This window comes from Haliotis cracherodii, unplaced genomic scaffold, assembly GCF_022045235.1.
Source record: "Haliotis cracherodii isolate W230 unplaced genomic scaffold, xgHalCrac1.p SCAF_10, whole genome shotgun sequence".
Lineage (NCBI taxonomy): Eukaryota > Metazoa > Mollusca > Gastropoda > Lepetellida > Haliotidae > Haliotis > Haliotis cracherodii.
Genome location: NW_027266265.1, coordinates 56,278,987 through 56,304,019, shown reverse-complemented (window position 1 = coordinate 56,304,019; position 25,033 = coordinate 56,278,987). Strand labels below are relative to the sequence as shown.

At 38.7% G+C, this 25,033-nt stretch overlaps 1 protein-coding gene across 3 annotated transcripts in view; it reads right to left on the bottom strand.

Annotated features, from left to right (window-relative positions):
• LOC139454553 (core-binding factor subunit beta-like) overlaps window positions 1–22,426 on the bottom strand; it is a 56,498-nt gene extending 34,072 nt beyond the window's left edge. For all 3 annotated transcript variants that reach the window (XM_071236338.1, XM_071236339.1, XM_071236341.1), the window contains exons 1-4: window positions 22,265–22,426; window positions 22,022–22,108; window positions 20,812–20,931; window positions 2,574–2,690 (exon numbers count right to left, since the gene is read on the bottom strand). In XM_071236338.1, coding sequence (XP_071092439.1) covers window positions 2,574–2,690; window positions 20,812–20,931; window positions 22,022–22,108; window positions 22,265–22,426 — 486 coding nt within the window. The remainder of the gene's footprint in view (window positions 1–2,573; window positions 2,691–20,811; window positions 20,932–22,021; window positions 22,109–22,264) is intronic.
• Between the last annotated feature and the right edge of the window lie 2,607 nt (window positions 22,427–25,033).

Sequence of the window (25,033 nt, the reverse complement as noted above, 5' to 3'; positions counted from 1 at the left end):
AAGCCAGTTTTAATTGGTCGAGGTAGCATAATGAGTGTGCAGGCCCCAAAGCTTGGCTGCATATGGTTCCTAGAGGAACATTTGCCCAAACAGATTATAAGGACTCTATCCATAAAGGTGGGAAACTTGTGGACAGCTGAGCTACACCAAGCTTCCACACTCAGCTATTGATTTTTTTCTTTGTCTTTTTGTTCCCATTGTCTGGGAAAAGTTTAATTTTCTTGTTTTGGCAGCCCCAAGTTATGAATTTTATGAGCAGTGTTTGGTAAGACAGCCATCTGACTGCCATGGGTAGCAGGCATGTGCAAGCCCTGCCGACAAGTAAGAGGCATCTGCAAGACTTGCACTTTTTCCTCTCCTAGTCTTTGTCTCCATTGTCTTTGACAGTTAGCTGCCTAGGGGTGGCAGATGGGCAGAGAGTGAGGGTCAAAATGCACAAGTAATTGAGTAAGAAGAAGGGGAGAAGGGCCCCTGCACTTCCCAGTAATACATTGAACACTAGCATAGGGCTTGCCAGCCACCCCGACCAATCTTTTCCCTCTTAGAGCTACTGTGACACCCTCTTAACGCAACATATGGCTTAATTAAAAGTTTCTATGTGAAGAGAAGGAAGGGAGGGGCAGTGGGATGGGAGGGGGGCCTGATTTGGCCAACCTGTCTTTCCCCAACCCCCTAACCCCCTTCCCTCTCTCAACCCATCTGTTTTTGGCCCAGACAACAACAATCCCTATGCAATCATTGGGAACATTGGTATGATGACCCCCCTATTTGAGAAGGCTGTTTCCCATGACTCCCCCCCCCCCCCCCCCTACATTGTCACCCCTAATTGTGGCTTTGGGCTGGCACTATGGGATCACATATTGGTCTAATAAACCCATCACTCTCCCTCATCCACAATATTGCACTTTTTGCAAGAAAATTGAAAAGTATTGACTCAAATTTCACAGATTTCCTGGCCAATTTGTGGCAAAACAAATTATACATGTTTTGACAGAATTCCAAGCCATAAATGTGCCTGAGTCCTAATTTGGCTGGCAGAAGTCCTACTATGAATACAATCACCACACATGGATAGAAGACTTACCCTTTTATTAAACCCTGAATTTCAAATTATTCTAATGGGACCAAAATTCTTGTGAAATTCACTAAAGGTCACATGTGAAAGCACCCTGGTTTAGCTTATGGTGGAACATAATGTCTCATAAAGCCTGACATTAAAATTCTTTGTGCAATTTGAATTTTACAAGCCATATGTCAGTGGTTTTGGAATGGTGATAGCTGTCAAGTCTGCAGTTAGGCTACTCAGACCTGCAGACAGACACTCTAATACTTTATGGCTTTCCTGGCAGACAGTCTTTAATAAAAAACAGACTTTTCTCACTTTGGGAACAAATGTACCATAATTATCCAAGAGCGCCAACCTGCAATTTTATTGCTTTTGTACCAAATTACACCCAAAGATTACTTGAAATGGCTCTTTGACAGTCTCTGTAAGTTGCTCATAGAACTTGGTACAAAGTTAATTGAACCATATTTAGAACCAAAATGTCTTAAGAGATCTCAGTGATGATTAAGTAGGATCTTGGAAAGGACTAACACTTGATTCTTTGTTTAAAACGAAAAATACTTCAAATGTGCTTCAAATAATTAATCATCTGTCATTTTTTGGAAACTGACATTGTTTTCTCATTATGTCCTTAATTTACCTAATCTAGGCCCACAATGACCTGATTGAATGTTTCTGGTGATATCTGAAACTTGGTACACATGGCACCAACTCAATCAGCCTCTTACTTCCACTGTATTTGAATCTGGTGAATGGTTCAAATTATAAGTGACTTTTCTATCTTCAAAAGCTGAAGAGTTCCAATTTCTGGCCACCATCTTGGCTTCTTGACACCCTGCCACAGATACTGTTGGGACATATGCCAGACACCAATGGAGCCTTTGACTTCATATTGGCATTCAAGTAGGGTTTACTGGCCAAATATCATGTGGATCCTTACCCTTTTTTTCTAGTCACGTATTAGTAATTAGTAATTTCATCAGTTTATTGGTGAAAAGCTCAACGTAGCAATCTTATCAGCTGTGATCCAATTTCCACTTAAATATTCCTCCAATTTATCCGTAATAGGGCTCCTAATTGCTAAGTTATTGAGTTTCAGGATCAGTGATACAGTGTAACATTCTATTTAATTAAAAAGACCAGGAATATGGACGAAAATACTAACACAAATATATATTTTTATGTATATTCTCATTATAACTATTTATAATAAGAAACATTATCACTTTGGACTGCATACAGCAGGATTTAATTCATATTTAAACATGTTTCACATAATAACTAGCATCTCAAGCATTAACCTGTCTGTTTATTTATTGTTTTATGGAAATTTGGGGTAAATGTTGCAACACCTATGAAATCTACTAAACACTCTGAACATATTGAACCAGTTAATTGTGAAAAAGTCAAAGATGAATGCAAAATATATTATCACACATCAGGCTGTCCTATGCATGAATGAAAGAATACCAGAATAATGTAAAAGGTGCAATAAGTCTAAATGTACCTCTGCTCTGTCGTCGTCAAACTCTAAACACCCAATTCCATCAAGTCGTTGAAGGTCGATCCATCCTCGCCAAACCACACACACACCGTTCATGATAAACTGGGACTTCAAATGCACCTGAAACATCATATATCACACATTATGAAAACATTCTTAAAAATTATAAAACGAGCAGGTTCCTTCCTACACAGCCATGAGACCTTGGCATCTGGTGCAACATTCAGATATTAAATTCTGACATAAAAAGTATGCAATATTGAGGTGTAAAGTGCCATTATAATTTCAGATTTATGTATAAAGTCCATATTAGTAATTAGTTCTGAGAATTTCATTAGGATTTTTTCATCAAAAGTTATACAAGCCGAACCGCAGATTTTCAAACTGCGTCCTTCATGTTCCTTTCTTCTTTTTAACAAACAACATTTTTTACGGCACAACATCATATAATCATCTTCCTTTGTCATCAAGTCCATGTTGAACTTTATCATAATCATGCACTATTAGGCAGAAAACAAAATTAAACCTTTCAGCATTTCAATGAAAATTAGAAACAAGCGTTCCACAATTAAAGAACAGTTATCCCCATAATGTTATCAGGAGCAGACTTGTCTTTCAAACATTTCATTCTGTGCCACCTCATGCTCTGAGACACTAATTAAATCAGTTGAAAACAAAATGCTGAAGAATTAGATAGGACTTGGTGGCATGTGGGACGGACGCTCTCAGTAGTCGCGACCAAGATCAACATCGCAAATGTTTCCACCTCCACGCTAACCAACCACGCGTCTAGGGAATTCTGGGAGAAGACCACGACTTTACAAAGCCACCAAGTCCCCACAAAGCAATTTTTGGGTCCATCTGGGATTTTCTCAATTTTTAGTTAAACCACAATTTCTGATCATTGTCCCCTATCTAATCTGCATAGGACAATACCAGTGTGTTGAAGTCACCGCGTCACCAAGATTGGAGTATGTGGTAAGGGGTGTGTGCGATCTTGCCGCTTGCGAGATGTCATGGTTTCATCAGCGAGATGACTTCTTTCTTGTGTGTAACCACAAGAATCGGAGGCCAATACACCACAAATCTTTCCCCTTCTGAGATTGCATATGGAAATTGAGTTTGTTCTGGAGAATCAAAGTCTGTCATATCATGACGTCATTTCCAGACTCTATTCCTCAACATGTACTGAATGGTTTCGAAGCCATTTGTCGCAACTTCTTATAGTAACTTTCATACTTTGCAGTTTGACAAACATGACTTTTTAAAAGGACTTCCAAAGTTGTTAAAGAACAAGATAACAAAAAATATACAATATCCCTATTAGAAAGATGCTATTATTACTCTGTCGTAGAGAAAACGTTTTATCTAACTTGAAAAAAAAAAAAAAAAACTGAGTCAAAAGTATGATACAACAATACAGTACTGATCTTTGAACTATATAGGTGCTTTCAAGGGTATGATAGTATACATGTATACTATCAAAGGGTCAAAGATTCTTCTCAATATCAATACCATTTTCAACGTACTGCTTACCTAGTCTTCTACAAATGACATTGGGAGGGAAGTTGAATTAGCTATTGTATAAAGTTCTAAAACTTTTTTTTAAACACTAAAAGTGATTATTAGCACTTCAAATTCCCCTATAAAAACAGATTTGTGCTAGTGAACTTGACTAATTACAACCCCTGATTTCCTTGAGTGTATTACGTTGTTGCCCCAGTATTTGTAGATAGTGTTACAGATTGTAATATAAACAAACAGTTGTTGTCATGTGGCTGTAGTTGTAGTGTACGAACACATCCCATGACAGATAGGTGACATTGTTCAGTACCTTATCTAATTCACTCATAGATTGTACTGTGTGGTGATGTCACAACACCAACACCGCTGACACAGATAGTAGCAGCATACACAGGGGTCGATGGGTGATAGGTTTTATCAAACCTTTACTGATCACCAAATTCGGCTATCTCATTCAATAGTCTTTGCTATCTTATTCTGTTGATGTTTCAAGGCTGTGAGAATGATCACATCATGCACCTATTGTCACTCATTACAACTTGGGAAAGTTGTTTATCTTAAGATAAAAATACCCCATGATGTTGCTGTGTCATTGTTTACTATCTTAATTGTCATCACTAAAACTGTGAGAATCTACTGTTATGATTCTATTGATAATCAATCTCCATGGTGACTGGGGAATTACTATGTTTTGTTTAACGCCGCACTTAGCAATATTCCAGCTATATGACGTCGGTCTGTAAACAGTCAGTTCTGGATCAGACAATCCAGTGATTGACATTATGAGCATCAATCTACACAAATGGGATGCACATCAACCAAATCAGTGAGCCTGACCACTCAATCCCGTTAGTCACCTCTTACAGCAAGCATGGGTTGTTGAAGACCTATCCTACCCGGAATCTTCACCGGTGAAATTACTATGTACTTCATCGCCACATAAATCTTTAAGCTAATTCATTTAACAGATAAAAAGTTCTATCCTGTTTTTTAGATCTGTTCAAGAACACCCATGGTGATTCAGTGTTAGAACTGCTCCCTAGCAACGTATGCTGGTTGTTAGAGGCGACAAATGAGTCAAGTGGTCAGACTCGGAGACTTGGTTGACTGCTGTACCCCTACAGCATGGAGTGTGGCACTAAACAAGAAAAAACAAACAAATTGTTCCTAAATGCATCAACAAAAGTTAAAAGACCACACATAAATGGCTTTCCTCATACATTACTATGAACAATTTTCTACATGGACTAAAGTGTCCCATATGGGGCTAAAAGCTACGCCTTGTACAGGTTAACCCACTAACCACTACAGGAAACAACCTTGGGGCATCCTGACACGTCCATCCCACCCCCACCACTCCCATCTCAACACCACACCCCACACCCACAACCACACCACCACTCCCATCCCCACGCACCTCCACACCCCACATCCACCTCCACCACCACGACCACCCCACCCCTCCCATCCCCACACCAACCTCTACCACGATCACATGTCACCAACCAACTTCCCATTGACCTCCACTCCTACTCAAACCATCAATGAAATATAGCCACAAATCTATTTCTTCAGAACCACATTTGTAAGTGCAAACACATTTCCGTTTGTTCACAAATAAAGACTGTAGACTTTGTCCTTGAACAAGTGTACTTTGTACCCATAATGATTCTAAAAGTCATTGTCAGTGCTACCATGTGACGCATTGTTATAGCAGCATACACCACGTTTTGTCATGTGATATCAGTTGTCAACTAGCCAAGGTTACATCAGCAGAGCTGGTGTTGAAATGTGTGTTCATGCAAGTGACCTGGACTAACACTTTGACTTAATTCTTTCAACAGAAGGACATTACAATCCTGGGAAATCCCCCATTAGTCACTGAGCACAGTACTACTAGCAAACATCTTCCTGGTTAGCTTGTTTCCGGCATAAGCGGATAACATGCTTAGCAGATATCCATTGTCACTAGACAATATTTTACCGGTTACATTACTCAATGAGCTAAATATATTTGAATAAAAAGTAATATATGTCCATTAGTTAACTACAAGGGTGAGACAGTCGATGGGCATCACAACGTCATGTTTTTATATCTGTTCATATCATCTACATCTACTTAAGAAGATACGAGTTTATGCTTTAGCTGGGAGTTGGAATATGTTTATATATATTCTGATTACAGCTAATTAAGTTGTGGAAAATGTAGTTTCATTTGAAGGAAGTGGCTTTAATATTACATTTGTTTGTTTTGTTAAGTGCTACACTCATCAATATTCCAGCCAAATTAACAGTGGTATGAAACTAATTGAGTCTGGACCAGACAATCCTGTGACTAATAATGAGCAACGATACACACCATCGGTGTATGTCACACAATCAACCAAGTCACCAAGCTTGACCACCTGATCCATTTGGTCACAAATGTTGCTGGGGATCTCTTATAACACTGAATCTCCACAGGGAGACAAGCATATGTCATTAGCAACCTGTTTTAACTCGAATCCCCACTGGGACACAAACAGAGGTTGCTGGTGACCTGTTTTAACTCGAATCCCCACGGGGAGACAAACATAGATTGCTGGGGACCTGTTTTAACTTGAATCCCCAAAGGGACACAAACATAGGTTGCTGGGGACCGTTTTAACTCGAATCCCCACGGGGAGACAAACATAGGTTGCTGGGGACCTGTTTTAACTTGAATCCCCAAAGGGAGACAAACATAGGTTGCTGGGGACCGTTTTAACTCGAATCCCCACGGGGAGACAAACATAGGTTGCTGGGGACCTGTTTTAACTCGAATCCCCAAAGGGAGACAAACACAAGTTGCTGGGGACCTGTTTTAACTCAAATCCCCACGGGGAGGCAAACAGAGGTTGCTGGTGACCTGTTTTAACTCGAATCCCCACGGGGAGACAAACATAGGTTGCTGGGGACCGTTTTAACTCAAATCCCCACAGGGAGGCAAACACAAGTTGCTGGGGACCTGTTTTAACTCGAAACCCCAAGGGGAGACAAACATAGGTTGCTGGGGACCTGTTTTAACTCGGAATCCCTACAGGAATTGAGGTCACAGGATCTTGAGAAGGATCAGCAAGTCAGCATCAATCAATATTTCTATTTAAACATAAATACCATCAAATACAGGACTTGTGGTAACATTCAAAAAGTTACAGCAGTGCACACATCCCTTTACACTTCTATGCTGTCTGAATCTTATGAGACACTTCATATAACTTTTAGAAAATAATATATGGAAGAAATGAAAGTGCATAAGTATACGTGTGTAAGCCTACTGACTATCTGCAAGGAATAATATGATATAAGCCTTGAATCACAATGTATATCACACATCAAAATGAAATACCCATCCTGAATGAGATTACATTTTTCTTATATCATGGTAAAAACTTGGTATAACAATGGCATGTTTGTGAGTATCATTTCCGTTTCAGAAGGTAAAACTTTGTTGTAAAAACAATGGATCCCTACTTTAGACTGATGCACCATGTGTGTGTGTGTGTGTGTGTGTGTGTGTGTGTGTGCACAGATGGGTTGCAGTTCTGATCTACCTCACACCAGAATCAAGCACGTGGATCATGATAAACTGTCACACAAACCTATTATCAAACACTTAGTCATTATTGTATGTTAGACACACAGACAACACAACATAGTATACATTCTGCCATTATCTGTGTAGCACAGTGTGTCACATTGTATAATATAATCTACACTGTTTATCAGGTATTAGATAACAGCTAGTATAGTACATTCCCAGAGAAACATGTTTAAGATAGCTTCAGCTCCTTGGCTATATAAGTCTGTATATATCTTGTACGTGAAAACAGTTCTTTGGTCTATAGTTTTAAATCAGATCAGAACATTTAATCCATACATTGTAATAATGAAACTTGTGTAACTTACACTCAAATAAATAATCATAAAAGTTGTTTAATTCCTATACACCTACTTCAGTGCAAGTCACATTCATAAACCAGGGCACCCCCTTATGCATCCTCAAAACACCCCCTTCTGCACCCTCAAGACACCAGTCTCCCATTGTAAGGCATATCTACCATCAATCACCCACTACTCCACCTTTGTTCTGTGTTACAAGTGCAGGTACAAATCACTATCAAACAGGTCTAAGTACCATACAGAGATGACCACTCCCAACACAACAACCATCTCAAGCTACCTGTCAGAGGTCTACTGACTAGGCCAGACTAGACAAAACACAGCCGAGTAACATGTGCTTGTATCAGCCTCGATCAAATCACTGTCCCACTTGCTACAACCAGAAACAACAACATCTTACAACATCCTACTCAAACTGATACTATTTCAGATTGAGCCCTTCCTTAAGTTAACCTTGCCATGTGCAGTCCATTGAGGGTCCAGGCCCATCTCACTCCCTGCCTCACATTCCATGGCCCACCGTCATGGCTTGTAGGGTTTGACCTAGTTTACTTTGTGGGGGCGGGGGCAGGGCTTTCCCCATGTAGGTCACATGATCATCTGGGTCACATGACTTGGTAGGCATGTGACCAGTCAGCTGATTGAATGACAAATGACCAGTAAGGTCAAATGGTACGCACAAGGAAATGGTGTGTAAATTTAGCGTGATGATATACGCTGGTTAATCCCAGTCAGGAAACGGTTGGGTCTCATATATCATTAGAAATGTACATTGTGGTTTGAGGGCTGTAGTTCTGATATACATTGAGTTCATTCAGTACAAATGTGCATAAATAATGTAGATTTGATGATGTAATATGTTGCTTTTGTGAATTTACACACACACACACACACACACACACACACACACACACACACACATATAAGGAGTAGAAATGTCATATTTTAATCTAGTACAATAACAATATTATGAAATTGATGACTGAACATACAAAGTGACCAAAATGTTATTTGTAGTGCGGTTTGAATTTTATAAATCATTAATTAATTGATTACTTAACAGTCAAAAAATGACATTTCCATCCACAGTTTAAAGTACCTGCTAAATTGAACTTTAAACACGCAAATTTGTAAGTTTACCCAAAAAATATTTGTGGTTAATATAACATTTGCAGTGTCAGCCTTTAAAATCTAAACATGGGAGTCAATATTTAGAAAAGTTGAACAAAAAGTTAAGTGCTGGAAAAGGAATCTTGGCAGTCATAGGTCAAAGGTCATTGCTAATGACACATGTTATGCCACTCCCTGTTAAATTTGCTTAATTCCCCCATGTGAGGTGGCAGCATATTCCAAATGTTAAAATCAATGATCCCCATGTTTAGAAACTGAGGTCACAGTGTTGTAGGGATAAAGGCCTGCCTGTGGCATTCAGCACTGTGATTAAGTTAATGACAGTATGGCCTATAGCTTAGGCAGTCAATGGTCACAGTGCGCAGACACACACAGTTTAAGCCTCAATTGCAGGCACATGCTTCAATTATTTTGAGAGGATGTGTCAGCAGAGCCTGTCATCTGTTCAATATATGCCCATGCTGGGATGGAGGCATTTTACATCTATAACCACACCTTCATCGCACCCACCCCATCCCTAACTCACCATACTCCACCTCCATCTCACCCCACTCCTATCTCACCATACTCCACCTCCATCTCACCACCTCATCTCATCCACTCTAATTTCACCCTACCCCACCTCCATCTCACCCCACCCCTACCTCACCCTACCCCACCTCCATCTCACACCACTCCAATCTCACCCTACCCCACCTACATCTCACCCATCCTCATCTCACCCCATCTTCATCTCACCCCACCTCCATCCCACCCATCCTCATCTCACCCCACCTTATCTCACCCCACTCCCATCTCACCCCACCCAAATCTCAACCAACACCCATGCCATCCCAATCTCACCCCAGAAGTGAAATAAATCTTTCATGGATGGAACTTCAAACATCACTCCACACTTAAAATGTTTTTGCTCATAACCGGATAAAGCTTTTACCATTACAGTGAAGTTAGGAGAATGTCACTCCCTTTGACATTGCCAAGATCAGCAAATGTCCAGATTAAAGAACCATGCCTGGAAGGTGGGGTGTCCGCACTACAGGGTCTGCATTAACCAGGTTTCACTGTATACAAGCTAATGACACAGAATATTACATATATATCATTGAAATCAAATATACCTATATCATCATTCCAGGTAAATTGATCATTAATATTACCTATATAGCATATGATGGCCCAATATTACCTATGCAACATGAATGTAACACAATGTTACCTATATATTATGTGATGACATCCAATATTACCTATATATCATGTAAATAACACAATATTACCCATATAGCATATGACACAATACTACCTTAATAATATGTGATGACACAATATTACCTATACAACATGTAATGTATCACGGTGATACTTATATATCATGTAATAACACTACTACCTATATATATTATCTAATGCCACACAATGTAACACTTATCAATATCAACACTTATCAATATCAACACTTATCAATATCACATTCACGCAATAAAAATCATCATGTGAAGACATAAATACAGAAACATAATTTATTATTGTGTACAAATTACCTCAAGAATTAAACTACTTGTTTAGTTGGGTTTTTTATCTACTGGCAAGAAAATGATCAAAATCAAGAAGAAAAATCTTAGAGATAATTATGATTGAAATATACGGATTATTAATACTTTTAGTTGTACCAGTTAAACTAACAAAATGACTAACCAGTTTCACTATCAATACCATGCATGCGTAAAAAAACATTTTTCATATTTCGTCAACTTCATTTAAATTTAATTTAGCATGCTTTTACAATGTCTGTGGTTTTGGTGAAAAGATTATGTCCAGCCGTGGTTAGCCTTAATTATTCGTAGCAATTAAATTTTCATGAAAGTCACATGCTACAACAGGAACCTAACAAAATCCTTAATCTCAGTTTTTTCTTAATGTGTTTGCTTTTCAAAACAAATATCATTTTTCATTTTAGTCAGATTCAATTATTACGGTGTACTGGAAGATTGGCCTTGATTAACATAGCAGTCCGTGACTCTCCTTCTCTGGCAAGATGAAAGTTTAATGAAATGAGAGTAGTGTGTTCATGATGCAAGTCAAGCAGAAAAAGTAAGATTCAAATAAATTAGGACATTGTCTCTTCTCCCCCACGTTACAATTTGTAATGGCCTGGAAATGCCGGCAGTTCAAGTAATCAGCACAAACACTGCTGTGTTACAACCAATTACAATATTAAGGAATAATGTTCACAAATCAAAATGTTATGACTAAAATAATATGACATGTTTTCAGACAAGCAGAAGTAATCCTATATTCCTGACAACATATTACACAATTATTTTTACATGTTAATTTTTGTTTAATTATTTTGTGGTTTTCTTGTAATCCAATTGATTGAATTCTCAGAGACTGATCTGATGAAAGTCTAATGCTGCTGTGTACTTGATCATGTAAAATACTTTCACCACATTTCGGGCTATTTTCAAACCTCTACTCCCACCTGAAATGTCATATTGTGAATGAATCATGTAATGAACAATCAACCTTCACAAGTGTCAAAAAGTCAAAGTTACTCATTTACACCCAATCCTATTAAATCCTGAACCTTCCCGAGCCTGCTGACCCACCTAAACCACCCCCTCAACTTCACTTAACATAATGACTCCACCCCCTCAGCTTCATGGAGCATTAGTTTTCCTAAGGTAGTATCTGCCGACTTCTGAAACTGCCAATATTACATACACTACAGCCCTGTCCAGACCAACGATGCATGAATCAGCTGGTGCACATGCATTTACACTGAGTATGTCAATGAGATAGCAAATGAAAATAAGCAGGAAAGATCAAAGGGTCCTTGTCATGACCCCTAGATTCAAATAATATAGCAGCAAAACTTAAGGGCCCCTTAATTTCGAACCATGACGTAGTATTTATCCTCTGTGTGCTGTACAACCTGCCTGTCAGCAAGCAGCATTCAAGTTGCTTCTTTTACCAACATCCTCAAGTTCATTATTATTATTATCCTAAATACCTTTTAACCAACATCCTCAAGTTCATTATTATTATCCTAAATACCATTTTACCAACATCCTCAAGTTCATTATTATTATTATTATTATCCTAAATACCTTTTTACCAACATCCTCAAGTTCATTATTATTATCCTAAATACCTTTTTACCAACATCCTCAAGTTCATTATTATTATTATTATTATTATTATTATTATTATTATTATTATCCTAAATACCTTTTTACCAACATCCTCAAGTTCATTGTTATTATCCTAAATACCTTTTCACCAACATCCTCATATAACATAATTTATTGTGTACAAATTACCTCCATAAAGTCATTATTATTCTCCCCAACTACATATTGATTATTATTATCCTAAACACCTTTTTGCCAACAACCTCAAATTCATTTTGAGTGAGTGAGTGAGTGAGTGAGTGAGTGAGTGAGTGAGTGAATCATCATTCACTCCACAGCAGTTTCATCATCATGTTGTTTTTCAACTTCTCTAACATTAAATGTTATTTGTGATAAAGAAAAAATTCAAACTTTCTGCCCAAGGTCTTTCTGTTCGATTCATATACGATATAAAGCTGCATCAAATAACCATTAAATACAATTTTGAAACTTCATTGAAAATTAATTTGTTAAATCATAAAATTCATTGAAAAACAATTTTGTCATTTTTCTCTGAAATCTTCCATTTTCTTCATAAATGATAAATGAGATTTGAGTCAAAGTTTAACCACAAATCTGAATTGATTAACCACAAAATGGAAAAAGAAAGTTGTAAAATTTCAAAATTTATTTAAATATTTTCAAAGTGTCAACCACTAACCAAGTTCCCATCTGGCGACATTGGAGGGAAACGGAGCTGAAAGTTTAACATTTGGCTGTAGCCCAGATGAGTTTTAGAGATTACCCAACATACACTGCACCGACTCACGACAAACATCAGCAAACCACACTCTGCAGCTGCAGCACGAACCAGGAGATGTGCGCTGGATCCACGCCAACGTTGTTGCACCACATAATGTGCCGACGCGACGCTGCCCTCCAACATGGAGTACAAGACACGTCAGCTGACTCAGAGACTTCGCCAACTGTATACTGACTAACACACCACACTGACTAACTCAGACATGCATGGTGCACCCTACAGATGTACCAGAATAGTAATGTTGAAAAAGTCAGAAAATGTTCCTCTTGGATTGCTTTAATCCCCTGAAACATTCCCACTGACAATTCATATGATAGGATTTTCAAATCTCTCTTACAATTTTCTTCACATATTATTTGTTTGTTTAGTTGTTGTTTAAGGCTGCACTCAGCAATAATCCAGATATATGATGGCAGTATGTAAATATTCGAGTCTGGACCAGACAATCCAGTGATTGACACCATGAGCATCGATCTACGCAATTGGGATACGATGACATGCATCAACCAAGTCTGACCACCCGATTAATGCATGAAGGAGTATTGCTTACACTGTCTATACAACTCAATATTTGCTAAGGACCACACCTTAGACTAAAGATCTTGATGTGGTCCTTGGTAATGCTGAATGGTACATCTAGTGTGTCTAATCACACTGGGATCAGTGTTATAAACTCCTCTGGTCTATATACTTCAGATTAAATAGTCTACAAATGTAATTGGCCTGTGTGTAAGTAGTGTTAAAGCCACTTTCAGTAATATTCCAGCAACATCACTGTGGCAGATCACATGATGGGCCTTACACAAACTACATGATATCCATGTGGGTCTCGGACATGATGAGTGAACACTGTAACCACTCAACTACCTCGATTCGCTCTCCAAAACGTAAAGGTGTGGTATAGTTGAAACATATAAAATTCACATGAAAAGGATTGGCAGAAGTTATCCTTTGAGGGGCATTTAGAAGTTGGAGTCATCACTAGCTTGACAATGGTGTTAGAACCTACACCGAAACGCCACTCCTAATTGTAATATAGAAGTTGGTCATCCATATATCTATCCTTACTTACTTATCACACTTAGATGGCACTCTCCTATAGCCTTACAAGTATGCTTATACATTAAATGACAGAAAGGAAAGAGAACCTGAGAAACCTACCTACACTGACATTGGTCACTCAAACCTTTTTTGTTTTCGTTACATAATGCACGCACATTCCTTAAAGTGTTTTTGTTCACATGACTAGGTAAGGCTGCAATAGGTAATATGGAAAAAGTGTGCTCAGACATATACTTAGTCCAATAACATACAGTTTACAACAAAAGTAAGTCTCCTCTTTCAAAGGGAAGACAAGTATGAGCAAGTGCCTCAGAAAGCATCTGCACAACATCCTGTGAGCCACACCACTGATCATGAAGGTCCAAGTTCGAAGCCCATACAAGTGAACCAGGCCTAAGGTTATACCTGACTGTGTTTGTCAGCACCGTACCGTGCTCGTGGGTTTCACAAAAGTGGTAAACGGCCGAGACCTGCATCACTTCGGGCTTTCCTCCCAAATTAAGCTGACACGCCTCGATATAACTGGAATCATGTTAAAAGCGGCGTTAAACCCAACTCACACACTCACTCACTCATGACTGTGTGATAACCAACAAAGTGACCTTGTGACATAATCTAGAACTGGCAATACAACTGGATTTGTAATAGGGTTGAGTCAAGCCTCCATCTGATCAGGGTCTGAGTCAAAACTCGGCAGCCTCCCATGCCAGGTGATCTAAGCCTTACTCGTTGAATGAAGTCAGTTTTAATATGCACAAAGTAGAAGCTGATATTTTCACCAAGATGTTACTACAAAGTTACATCATAGAAAACACATGTACTGAGTGTTGTTTGTTAAAGCTAATTTTCTCTGCTAATACTCTGGCAGTATCTGTTAAGCGTAATGTCCCATACTTTCAAAGTGTGTGTAAGTGAGTTCATATTTAACTCTGTAACAGCCACTTCTAAACTATAAGTCATGTGTAGCAACTGAATAGACTATAATTACATATGTTAATCTCCTCTGAATAAGCATTGAAATATTCTGTATGACTTAATATTAAATTTATTTTAAATGTATGTTTAAACTAGTCCATTGACAATTAAAAGATTTTAAATTCTGAGCAGCCCTTTCTATGTATTAAAAATAAGCTCTTTTAAAGAAACACACCCTCAAACTCTCCGCCATCACAAATCAAACCCTCAAAGCCTAGACATTCACACAGCCTTGACAAAATTTTACACAAATATTTTCAAGAAATTACCAGACACCTAAAAAACTCGAGAGAAAATATGTTTTTCTATATTTAGTTAAAAAAGGTAAAATTGACTTTAGATGTAATATTTTTCAAACACACTGAGTGCCAGTCGCCAATAGTTTTAAAAAGTGTGTTTCTGTGCTGTGAGCAGATCTTCGACAGCTGTACCTACAAGTAGCTTTGTGGGGGCTGTGCTATTGGAGGCAGTGTTTGCATGGGGGAACTACCTGCATTCCGTGATTGCTCTCACCTGAGTGTCAAACCACAACCTCTAAAGGTAGACCAACACAAACTGTGCAAATTTGGAAAGTGAAGAAAAGTAATTTTGAAAATATTTAGCATTTTCAAGTGAAAAGATACCTTTTGCAAATTTTTGAGATTTTTAAAATTATTTTCCATCATGCTTTTAAACGGATGTGATATTTATTTTTTAATTTGAATAGAAACATAAAATGATAACAATTCTTTGATTTAGAAATACTGTTTTTAAAATATTAGGATTTAAAATGAGAGAACTGGACAGTATACTGAAGTAACACTTCCTCTTGTTCAATACAACTGCAGAACACAAACATGTTTTAACTCCTAATACTAACAGAAAGTGGGAGTGTGTGCTACTCCAGACTAATGCCATTTTCATAATGCTAGCCTTCCAGGATACCATGCCGCAGTTTAACATGGATACCCCACCCAGACAATGTATACTGACTCCCAGCCGACTAGTCCTTGTTTTATCCCCTTAATGCTGGCGCCAGGCATGGTAACAATATGTACCATCTTCTAACAGCTTATAGTAACACAGCCAGGGATCGAACCACCGACCATCAACTCTCAAGACAACCACTCTATCCACTTGACAACGGACATAGTCAAGTATCAGCAGAATTTGTTGAAAGTCAGCAGAACACTGAGAATAGGTTTAATTAGAAATATTTTTTCGTCATATTTGACAATTATACAATAAAAGACACATCAAGTCAAGCATGCACCATGTTTGTTCAGGGCTCATAAAAGACAATTCATTATCAGAATTAATCAGCAAAATCAATGGAGAGTATCAAAAAAGCTTATTGAAGCATGACACCATGTCAAGGAAAGTCCACACAGGGAATTAACACTGAGCCAGCGACCAGTCAACTGTCACAGTAATTGTATGTCAGGAGATCCTGAATGTGTTTCACAGGCATTTAATTAAGTCAGTATTCCCAAAGGTTTTCCTCCCAAACACCAAAAATACACACACCCAAAAAATGTTCTTTACACAAGCATACCATAACGACAAGAACTGAACCATTGCAATCTACAGATGGAAGACACATTAAGGCTTGTTCCGATACAATAGCACGCATGGTAGTTAATAATTTATTGGACACATTGGTAGGAAATATTTATCATGTGCAGCTTACTGTTTAATTACAATCTACCTTTGATGCAAGACAATTAATACCAAGCATGTGCCTTGAGACCCTGCATATACAATAACAGTGTAGAAGCAAACACAAGAAAAAACATCCCACGCCTCATTTCAAGTATCTGCACGTTTCCACTGTTGCTTTCTGGGATGGTGGAGTTTTCTTCAAATTTGAAATCTGAATAATTAATTTGGCGCCCATGTAATGCCACCTCATGGCGTTCTCCAACTTCTGATGCTAGCACTACGAGTTTGGCAAACTCTAATTACAGTGTTTTAAGACCAAAACAGTCAATAGGCTTCAGCAATATGCCTTCATATCAAATTCCTTTTGAATTCCCCTCCCCAAACTCTGAAAGGAATAATTGCATTCCATCTCCAAGGAACCACATGCAGTAATATCCTAGGTTACATAATGAATATTAATTTTCAAACTTTACAAATAATAATTTGCTTAAGGTGCAGATGTTAAAGCGATGGATAAGCTATTTACATGGTTCCAAAGATCATCAATTAAGTGTATTGTAACCTGTGATTAAAACTCCAGGAGCTGGCAATGAAATTGAGAAAATGAACCGTTGAATAAACTGAATGTTTAAGATTACATCAGAATACATCAAAATAAGTGCATCAACCATGTTAACCAGCCACACAATAATGGATAAGTGAGGTTTGTGTTTTCATTCGAGTGTCATTAAGGAAAAACAAATGATAACAGTCTGAATTGTTTCCTACAAACACATATTGGACAGACTAGCCTTCAATATGGTGGAGGGGCAATCCAAGGCAGCACCATAAAATCACTGCATGGGCCTCCAAGACTGTCGATGAACCTTCGTGGCGAGGGACGGACGCGAGGTCGCTTATATCATGGATGAAGACATTTCATTTCAATGACAGATTCTTCATAATTATGTGTCTATACATGTCAGTAATCCATATTTTCAAAAAATATACGATAAATACATAAACAGCCGTACGGAACGAGCTGACTAGTTCACAAGTGATTTGAACGTTGCGTGCTAGGATTGAAAACCACTCGCCCGAGCAACTCAGTTTGTAAAGAAAAATCACCTTGTTCTAACTCAAAGTTCCGTAAAAGCTTACTTTGCGGTATCTTAAGGTACATTTAATTGAGATCGTTAAAATTAAAAGGAAACACTTATTTCGATATTGGCGTTGCGTAATCACAATAGTATGTTCCTATCAAAAGACAAACAGTTGTAGAGAGGTGCGATCTCCCGAAGCCACCCACCTTTTCCGAGAGGGGTAGGAAGGTGGTGGTCGAGGAGAGTGACAAAACAGGATAGGTTTTGCGTTCTAAACATCAATTCAAATGCATACAGCGCGTGTCCGTCCATATGACGAGATTAACACGTGTATGTTATGAATCATCTGCTTAATTCTTTTTCAAAATGTTGTTTGACAATTTAAAATCCAAAATGTCACTGACATTTTTTCACACACAAGCTAAGCTCGAAAAGGCGAGGAGATTGTAGGTTTTGCGGAAACCAATCCTTTCGTATAAGCTACATACGTTCATAATTCCTACACGACCCACAAACAGGTTGGACATGGTATATCATGGAGAACATTTTTAAAATCAGTGGAGTCCTACAGTAGTGAAACTGCGTGTAAATTCAGGATGTCGTATGTAGGTGTAACCGAGTTTCGCAGCCTACGAGAACACGCAATGCAGATGGGTCGCACACCTCGCCAAGCCTTTCACACCAAGCGTCTATGTGACTCACTACTCCTACGGGAGGGAAGTGGCCGTTTCCTTACCACCGAAAGTAAAACGCATCACCATACCTACAATGCCTCTATAAATACCAAATAAACGGAACTATGTGTAACATTGTATGATACATGTACACGTTTAATACACGTTTCGAGGTGCAGCAGGCTACAATATTTCAAAAAGCTAATTTGAAATCAAGTGGAACGAAACAGCGACATGCAATAACAAATGATAACCCATATGAGATTTTTTTTGGTTACATACACTATAATATAAACGTCAATGCCAGAGAAAAATATGTTTGTTATATACAACACTACGCTTCTTTGAATGATATCCTGAAACGTTTGTGGTATCAACTAGCAATTTGCAAGTAAATCCCCAAATCTTGAGTTGTTCGTCAGATTACCGATATGTCTTGTCTATGTCAAAAGGATCTATCCGGTGTCAACCCCCCCCCCCCCCCCCCCCCCGCGAAAAAAAATAAATATAAAAATAAATAAATTTATATATGATGTAAACACCCAATTTAGCATACAAGGCAAACTTTAAAAATCAGCCTGGGAAGGGAGACAAGGATGAAGCTTAGGCCCCCACTTATTTAAACATTCTCCTGAATATGTGTCTGTCAACAACCAGTGTATTTCAGGAAGTACTGGTATAGAAATGCGAACACGCTATTTCAAGTCTCGATTTGTTTGACACGAATTCACATCAACGTGAACAACACCGACCGAAACAGATCGAGAAACGATTAAGTTAAAAGTCGCAACTATGTAAATATCAAAACTTTGAAGTTAACAAACCCGTGTTATTTCAATGTAAGGGTAATATTCTTGGAACTGTTTACTCCAAGCTATTGAATCGCTATTATCGACCCCCTATAAATATTGAACAATACCTCGCAGGTAGCTGTGTGCATTTCACGATTTGTTCGACCCTCATAATTTCTCACCCATCAAATTTAAATTAAAGAGAAATGAATTTAAAGATACGGAAAACAGCACAGTGAGGGACCCCATTCATGCGTGGCTAAACATCGTTGACAGCATGCTTGCTTCGTAAATGATTAAGAACGTGTTTAAAAAACATATTTTTAGCATCGCTATGTTACATTTGTAAACAACACGAAACATCTGCGATGTAGTCTCCATAGCAACGAGATATAAACAGTAAACTATTTACCACCTTCGAAAATAACCTGTTTGGTTAATTGTGAATCGTGACAAACAAAACTGTGAGATATAAGCCTACACTGCTGACTTGTACAACAGATGACAATATTCTCATTTGTTATACGAAATAACAATCTCTCGCCACAAATGTATCCGATGAAAAACATCAAACGAGCTAACAAGCATATAAACTCATAACAAACCCATTAGTCTACAGATAATACGGACGGGAATATGTTTCGCTCTGGTGTCGCCTACTCAACAATCTGTGAGATGAGATAATGTTGATATCCGGCTACACGTGCTGTCTTACACCATCAAACAACAAGAAATCGACAATATTCAATGTCAATCACATGAAGCATTAGTCAATGTTCGTATTACGAATTACAAGCAAAGCTCACGGTCTACAATACAATCGCTAATATACCCAGTTCTCTCAAGCCTCGTGAAACGTTTCATTTGTAACATATCACACCAGTTCTTTGTTAGACATTCTCTTTAATGCAAATAATAATTACTGCTAATCAAAGACTGTAATGAGTACCTGGCATTTTTCGAACGTCCTTGACTGATCGGTGCTACAGAATGTCATGCAACTTAACACGGCCCAGCAGTTTGCGTGACGGCCGTGGCGGATTCAAGTGAACGCCGGGCGCTTCAGTAACTTGTCTATGAACGTCGACTTCAGCACTGAATGTGTGGAACTATGGGTGCGTTGGATAGTATGGAAGGTAATTGTCAAAAGGGGTCCCTCGCTGCTTATACGTATAATTACACGTTATAGTTTCTCTGTGAAACAAGTCTTCACAAATATCAGGGAAATCACAGCATTTAATGATTAGGCAATGGTCTCAAAACAACACCTTTCTGCAGTCGTTTTGTGGCAGGTATATACTGACTGTAATTGATTCCGTATTAGGAATAATGTCAACACACGTTGATTATACATACAATACAAAATACAACACGGTGTGTACAACGTAACAATCCTTGTATAGAAAGACATTCAGGAATGTAACCAGAAAGCGCTCTAGGTCGATGAAAGATTGGCATGGACTAAAATAAATGTATCTTATATGTACTTCATGATATGACTAACCTTCCCTGGTTCCCGGTCGAAATTGACAAATTCTTGAGTGGGTGTTCTGTCCTCCGGTTTATCCGACCATGCATTGGCCGCAAAACTCAGCTGGAGATTTGTGCCTGTAGCTGTGAAAGCCTATTAGCAAAAAAACCATAAACATATAACACATATAATCATCACCATATCTTCATATTGCATAATGTATGGGCCTCAACCACGCCCTAATGATCACAACAACGCTACGCACCTAAATTATCTTGACTACGAAATAACAAACTGTCATGTATATATTTATTTAATGGGTTGCAGTGAAAGGGAATATCTATGTAAGATGACAGAAGCCGTGTATCTTCATTCATTCTAGAGGTAAAGGTAAAAAGGACATGTGTCTGTTCTAGTTAATAGATTGATTAATGATACATGACTATATGATGAATACATGTGCCATAATTAGCAATATCTCTATTAGAGAAAATAATACATACATCATTGCGATATGAATCGATGATTCACAGATCACTGAATCACAAGGGATGTACTGTACATGTTAACAGTGCAAGAAATATGTAATTAACTCCATAAGATAAGTTTGGGAGTGGCGGCGGATCGAGTCAAGTCGAGCGACTGAGACTCAGCTTAAGAGCTGAACGCCGAGATGAGAGCCGTGACACGGACGACTGGCCCGTCAGCTGAGATACATGCCGGCGATAGTTCACGCTTTATGTCAGCATTATAAATAACACAGAAAACCCCACACTGGCGGAAATATACGTAGGTAGCTGAGGAAATGACCTGTAGTATCGGAGTGACTTGGCTAAGGCTTGTGTCACGCCCAACGTGCTAATAATACATCATATCTCACACATGTACATACATGCTTTATATCGTGTAGCTGTGATAGTTGAATGAAAACACATTGTATCTAACATTACTTTTTAGATTGGATTTAACATTTCATAACACACAAGGGTCTTGTGTACTTGTGGTAAAAACAAGCCTATATATACCGTTATTTATGCTTAAGTCGCGCGCCTTCGCGGTTTAATGAAGACTTAATGTTTATAGAGTAGACACTAGCCTGACCCCACATCACCAGCTGACGTGGGATGGTTTTATCTGCAGTAGAATAACGCGTCATGTGTGAGTAAGCATGCACTCGAACTTGGCATGAGAGGTATAGTTTTTTTAACAGAGAGGTTATGTGAGTACATAGAGAAACACTTACCACATCGGCGTGACCTTCCCGGCATTCTGTGTGAAAACGTAACTGCCTTTCGTCGTGGGGTCTGTCCCGAAACCCCGTATACCTCACCTGCAACAGATAAATACTCCGTGAGAAAACTTTCTGTCACCACAACTGGAACCTGGCATCTAGTGACGGTATTCCGTGGGGCAACACAACTTGGCAAACTTAAACACGTGAAATCATAGCACTTCCGGGTGGAAAAAATCGCCGAAAACATCATACCTCACTTTCACGACTGAGTTTTCTAAACAGTTCGTCGTTTTCAAACTTTGCCCTTTGATCAGAAACAACTCGAGGCATTCTCACTGTTAGTTTCTCAGTAACTCGACAACGCAGCGCGCTAGACACAAGTGATAGCATGGTGCCATTCGGCTCTTCATTCATCGCAATACATAACAATAAGCGTGACAAGTCGCTAAACACTCCACTTTTCTGATTGGTCGGACGATTATGACTCGGAGATTTTCCGAACATAGCCGAGAGGCGACGTCATCCATATATGGTGATTCTCGACATAGGAATCCGAAACGTCACAATCCGTAGCCACTTCGTGAATTATTATGCAAATCCCTCTATCAATATTCAACAACATGCCCATATATGGAGGTGCCCGTCATCGCGATTAATTATTCATGATCTGTATAAGGAAGCGAGTGGCCTAGATTTGTATTTGTTTGCTTCTGTTTTTACAATCTACATTACGGCCGTGTAGGAAATCCTATCGTACCAGAAGAACCTTGGAATTAAACCAGTAGGTCATGATAGCTATATATAATTGTTGTTGGGGGTGATTTTGCACGATAACGAAATCGATCAGTTATCGCGTAGGCTATTTGTAGATCCCAGTTGTCTAAACAAGGTATCGCTACTCGTAGTAGTGGCGTACGGCGTAAATACTACGGGTGAGTTTATGAATGAAATTTCTATCGCTGTCAATTCTCTCATGAGCGGATTGACGCTCTGGTTGTTTATGCGTTCGCTACACAAACCGGGGTATCTGGAAACGCGTGTTTTTCCTAGGAGGCGACGCAAGGGGACATCGGCTTGTAAACAGTCATGGATGCAACATTTAAGGAAATAATGAAACCTTAATAGCCACATCATGTCGCCAACGCGAAAGGTATATCAGTTGTTATTTAAACACGTTGTTTGTATGAACTGCGCACGCGGATTGTTAGAAGCTGGAAACAAATGAAAAATAGTCCCACACGAAGATATTTTTTTCAGATTCTTCATTCATGTTTGTGAGGCTGCATGGCCCAAATTACATTTGTTATTTTTGCAAACGGCATTTATATATGTTCAAACCATACATAAACAAGAAAACATAAATTTATGGATAACAACTTCTGGTTTATTGCATTTAGCGACGTTTCGATGTATATTGTTACTGTTACCAAGTTGGAGTGAATACAGCCACACGTTCACACAGCCACACTATCTTGTTTGTTTGTTTGTTTGTTTGTCTGTTTTGCTATACCTGTAAACATTTATGTAACGTAACCTGGTGATATAAAATATAATTGACAAAATACAATTTCCAAAGTACATGTATACAATTATATCAAACAAAAGAGAGTACATGCATGAAGTATGTTTGATAGACTGGTATATCACAAGGTTTCTGGTTCGACTGAACAAAATTATTTATCAATAGAATGCCAAAAACATACATACACTGTCTAGTGAATGTCACTTGGACTAATACTGACAGGATACTCTCATCACTTATAAATAAACTGGTCTCGACTTTTACAACATCATGGGAATATTTTAGAGATTGATCACGATCTTGCAGAGAACACCATGCTGACATTTTGTTACGTAAGGTGATCGTGACTGCGATAACTATATGGCAGATTAAGCCGAGGAAGGGAGCGGAGATAAAGGTAAAAAGGAGTTAAGAATCAAGCTGTGCAATCTAAGTAGTACTCGCTTTGTTTTTAGTCCGTCTGTCTTGTTAGTGGATGTATACCGTGATCCACGCTCTACCTCTCGCTGTTATCACAAGACATGGTGTTGCGGCACGGTAGCCAAGTAGTTGACGTTATCGCTCGCCACGCGGTAGACCCGGGTTCGATTCCCATCATGGTAAAAAAACATAATTCTTGGTATCCCACGTCGTGGTGTGGCTAAGATACTGTGTAGCATGACGTCAAACGAGACTCACTCAAGATTGACCTTGTTACCCCCTCACTCACTCAACATTTGATTTTCCATTGTTAATGTTACATGACCTATATCATTACTGACATAGTTTTCAAGGGTTTCTTCGTCTTGTGACCTGATATGACAGTCATCTACAATTATTTTATCTATAAAATACTCCCGGCCATAAAGAGGATAACAAACTACATACTGGGAGTAATGAACAACTATGTTTCTCGGTTATTAACAGATATATTCACCCGGATGAGCTGACAAGAGTAGGTTGGGTGTGAGGTGTGGGCACAAGACACGAATGCACGCACTGTATCCGTGATATAAGGGAGGGGGCAAAGCCATGGTGATATAAACGTGTATATCACCCATAGTGCAAACGGGGGAAACAAAATGTCTGAGTGATATGCTGATATGCACATATAACCACCATGACGGCAATTCTAAGCACGTGAACACATGCTAGATAGATAGATAGATAGATAGATAGATAGATTATGATCATGAAGTTAGGGATCACGAATACATTGGGGGAATGTTTTTGTATAGTGAAGACTGCATATCATAATAATATCCCCCAAATGAACTTCAATACCGACTTTACAATGAAGTAAGGAAACCCATGCGTGATGCACTATAATACAGCTATCCAGCTATCGTATTTGGGGGAAGCCTACAATGGTGGTATATACACATCGTACAGCGGAGGGTAGTGTCAATCGTCACACATAAAGGGGGGGGGGGGGGGGCACTGAGAAACAAAAAATACGTGTGCTCATGAAATAACGTCGTAGCAACTGCCATATAACGGCTACTAGTGGCCGACCTAAG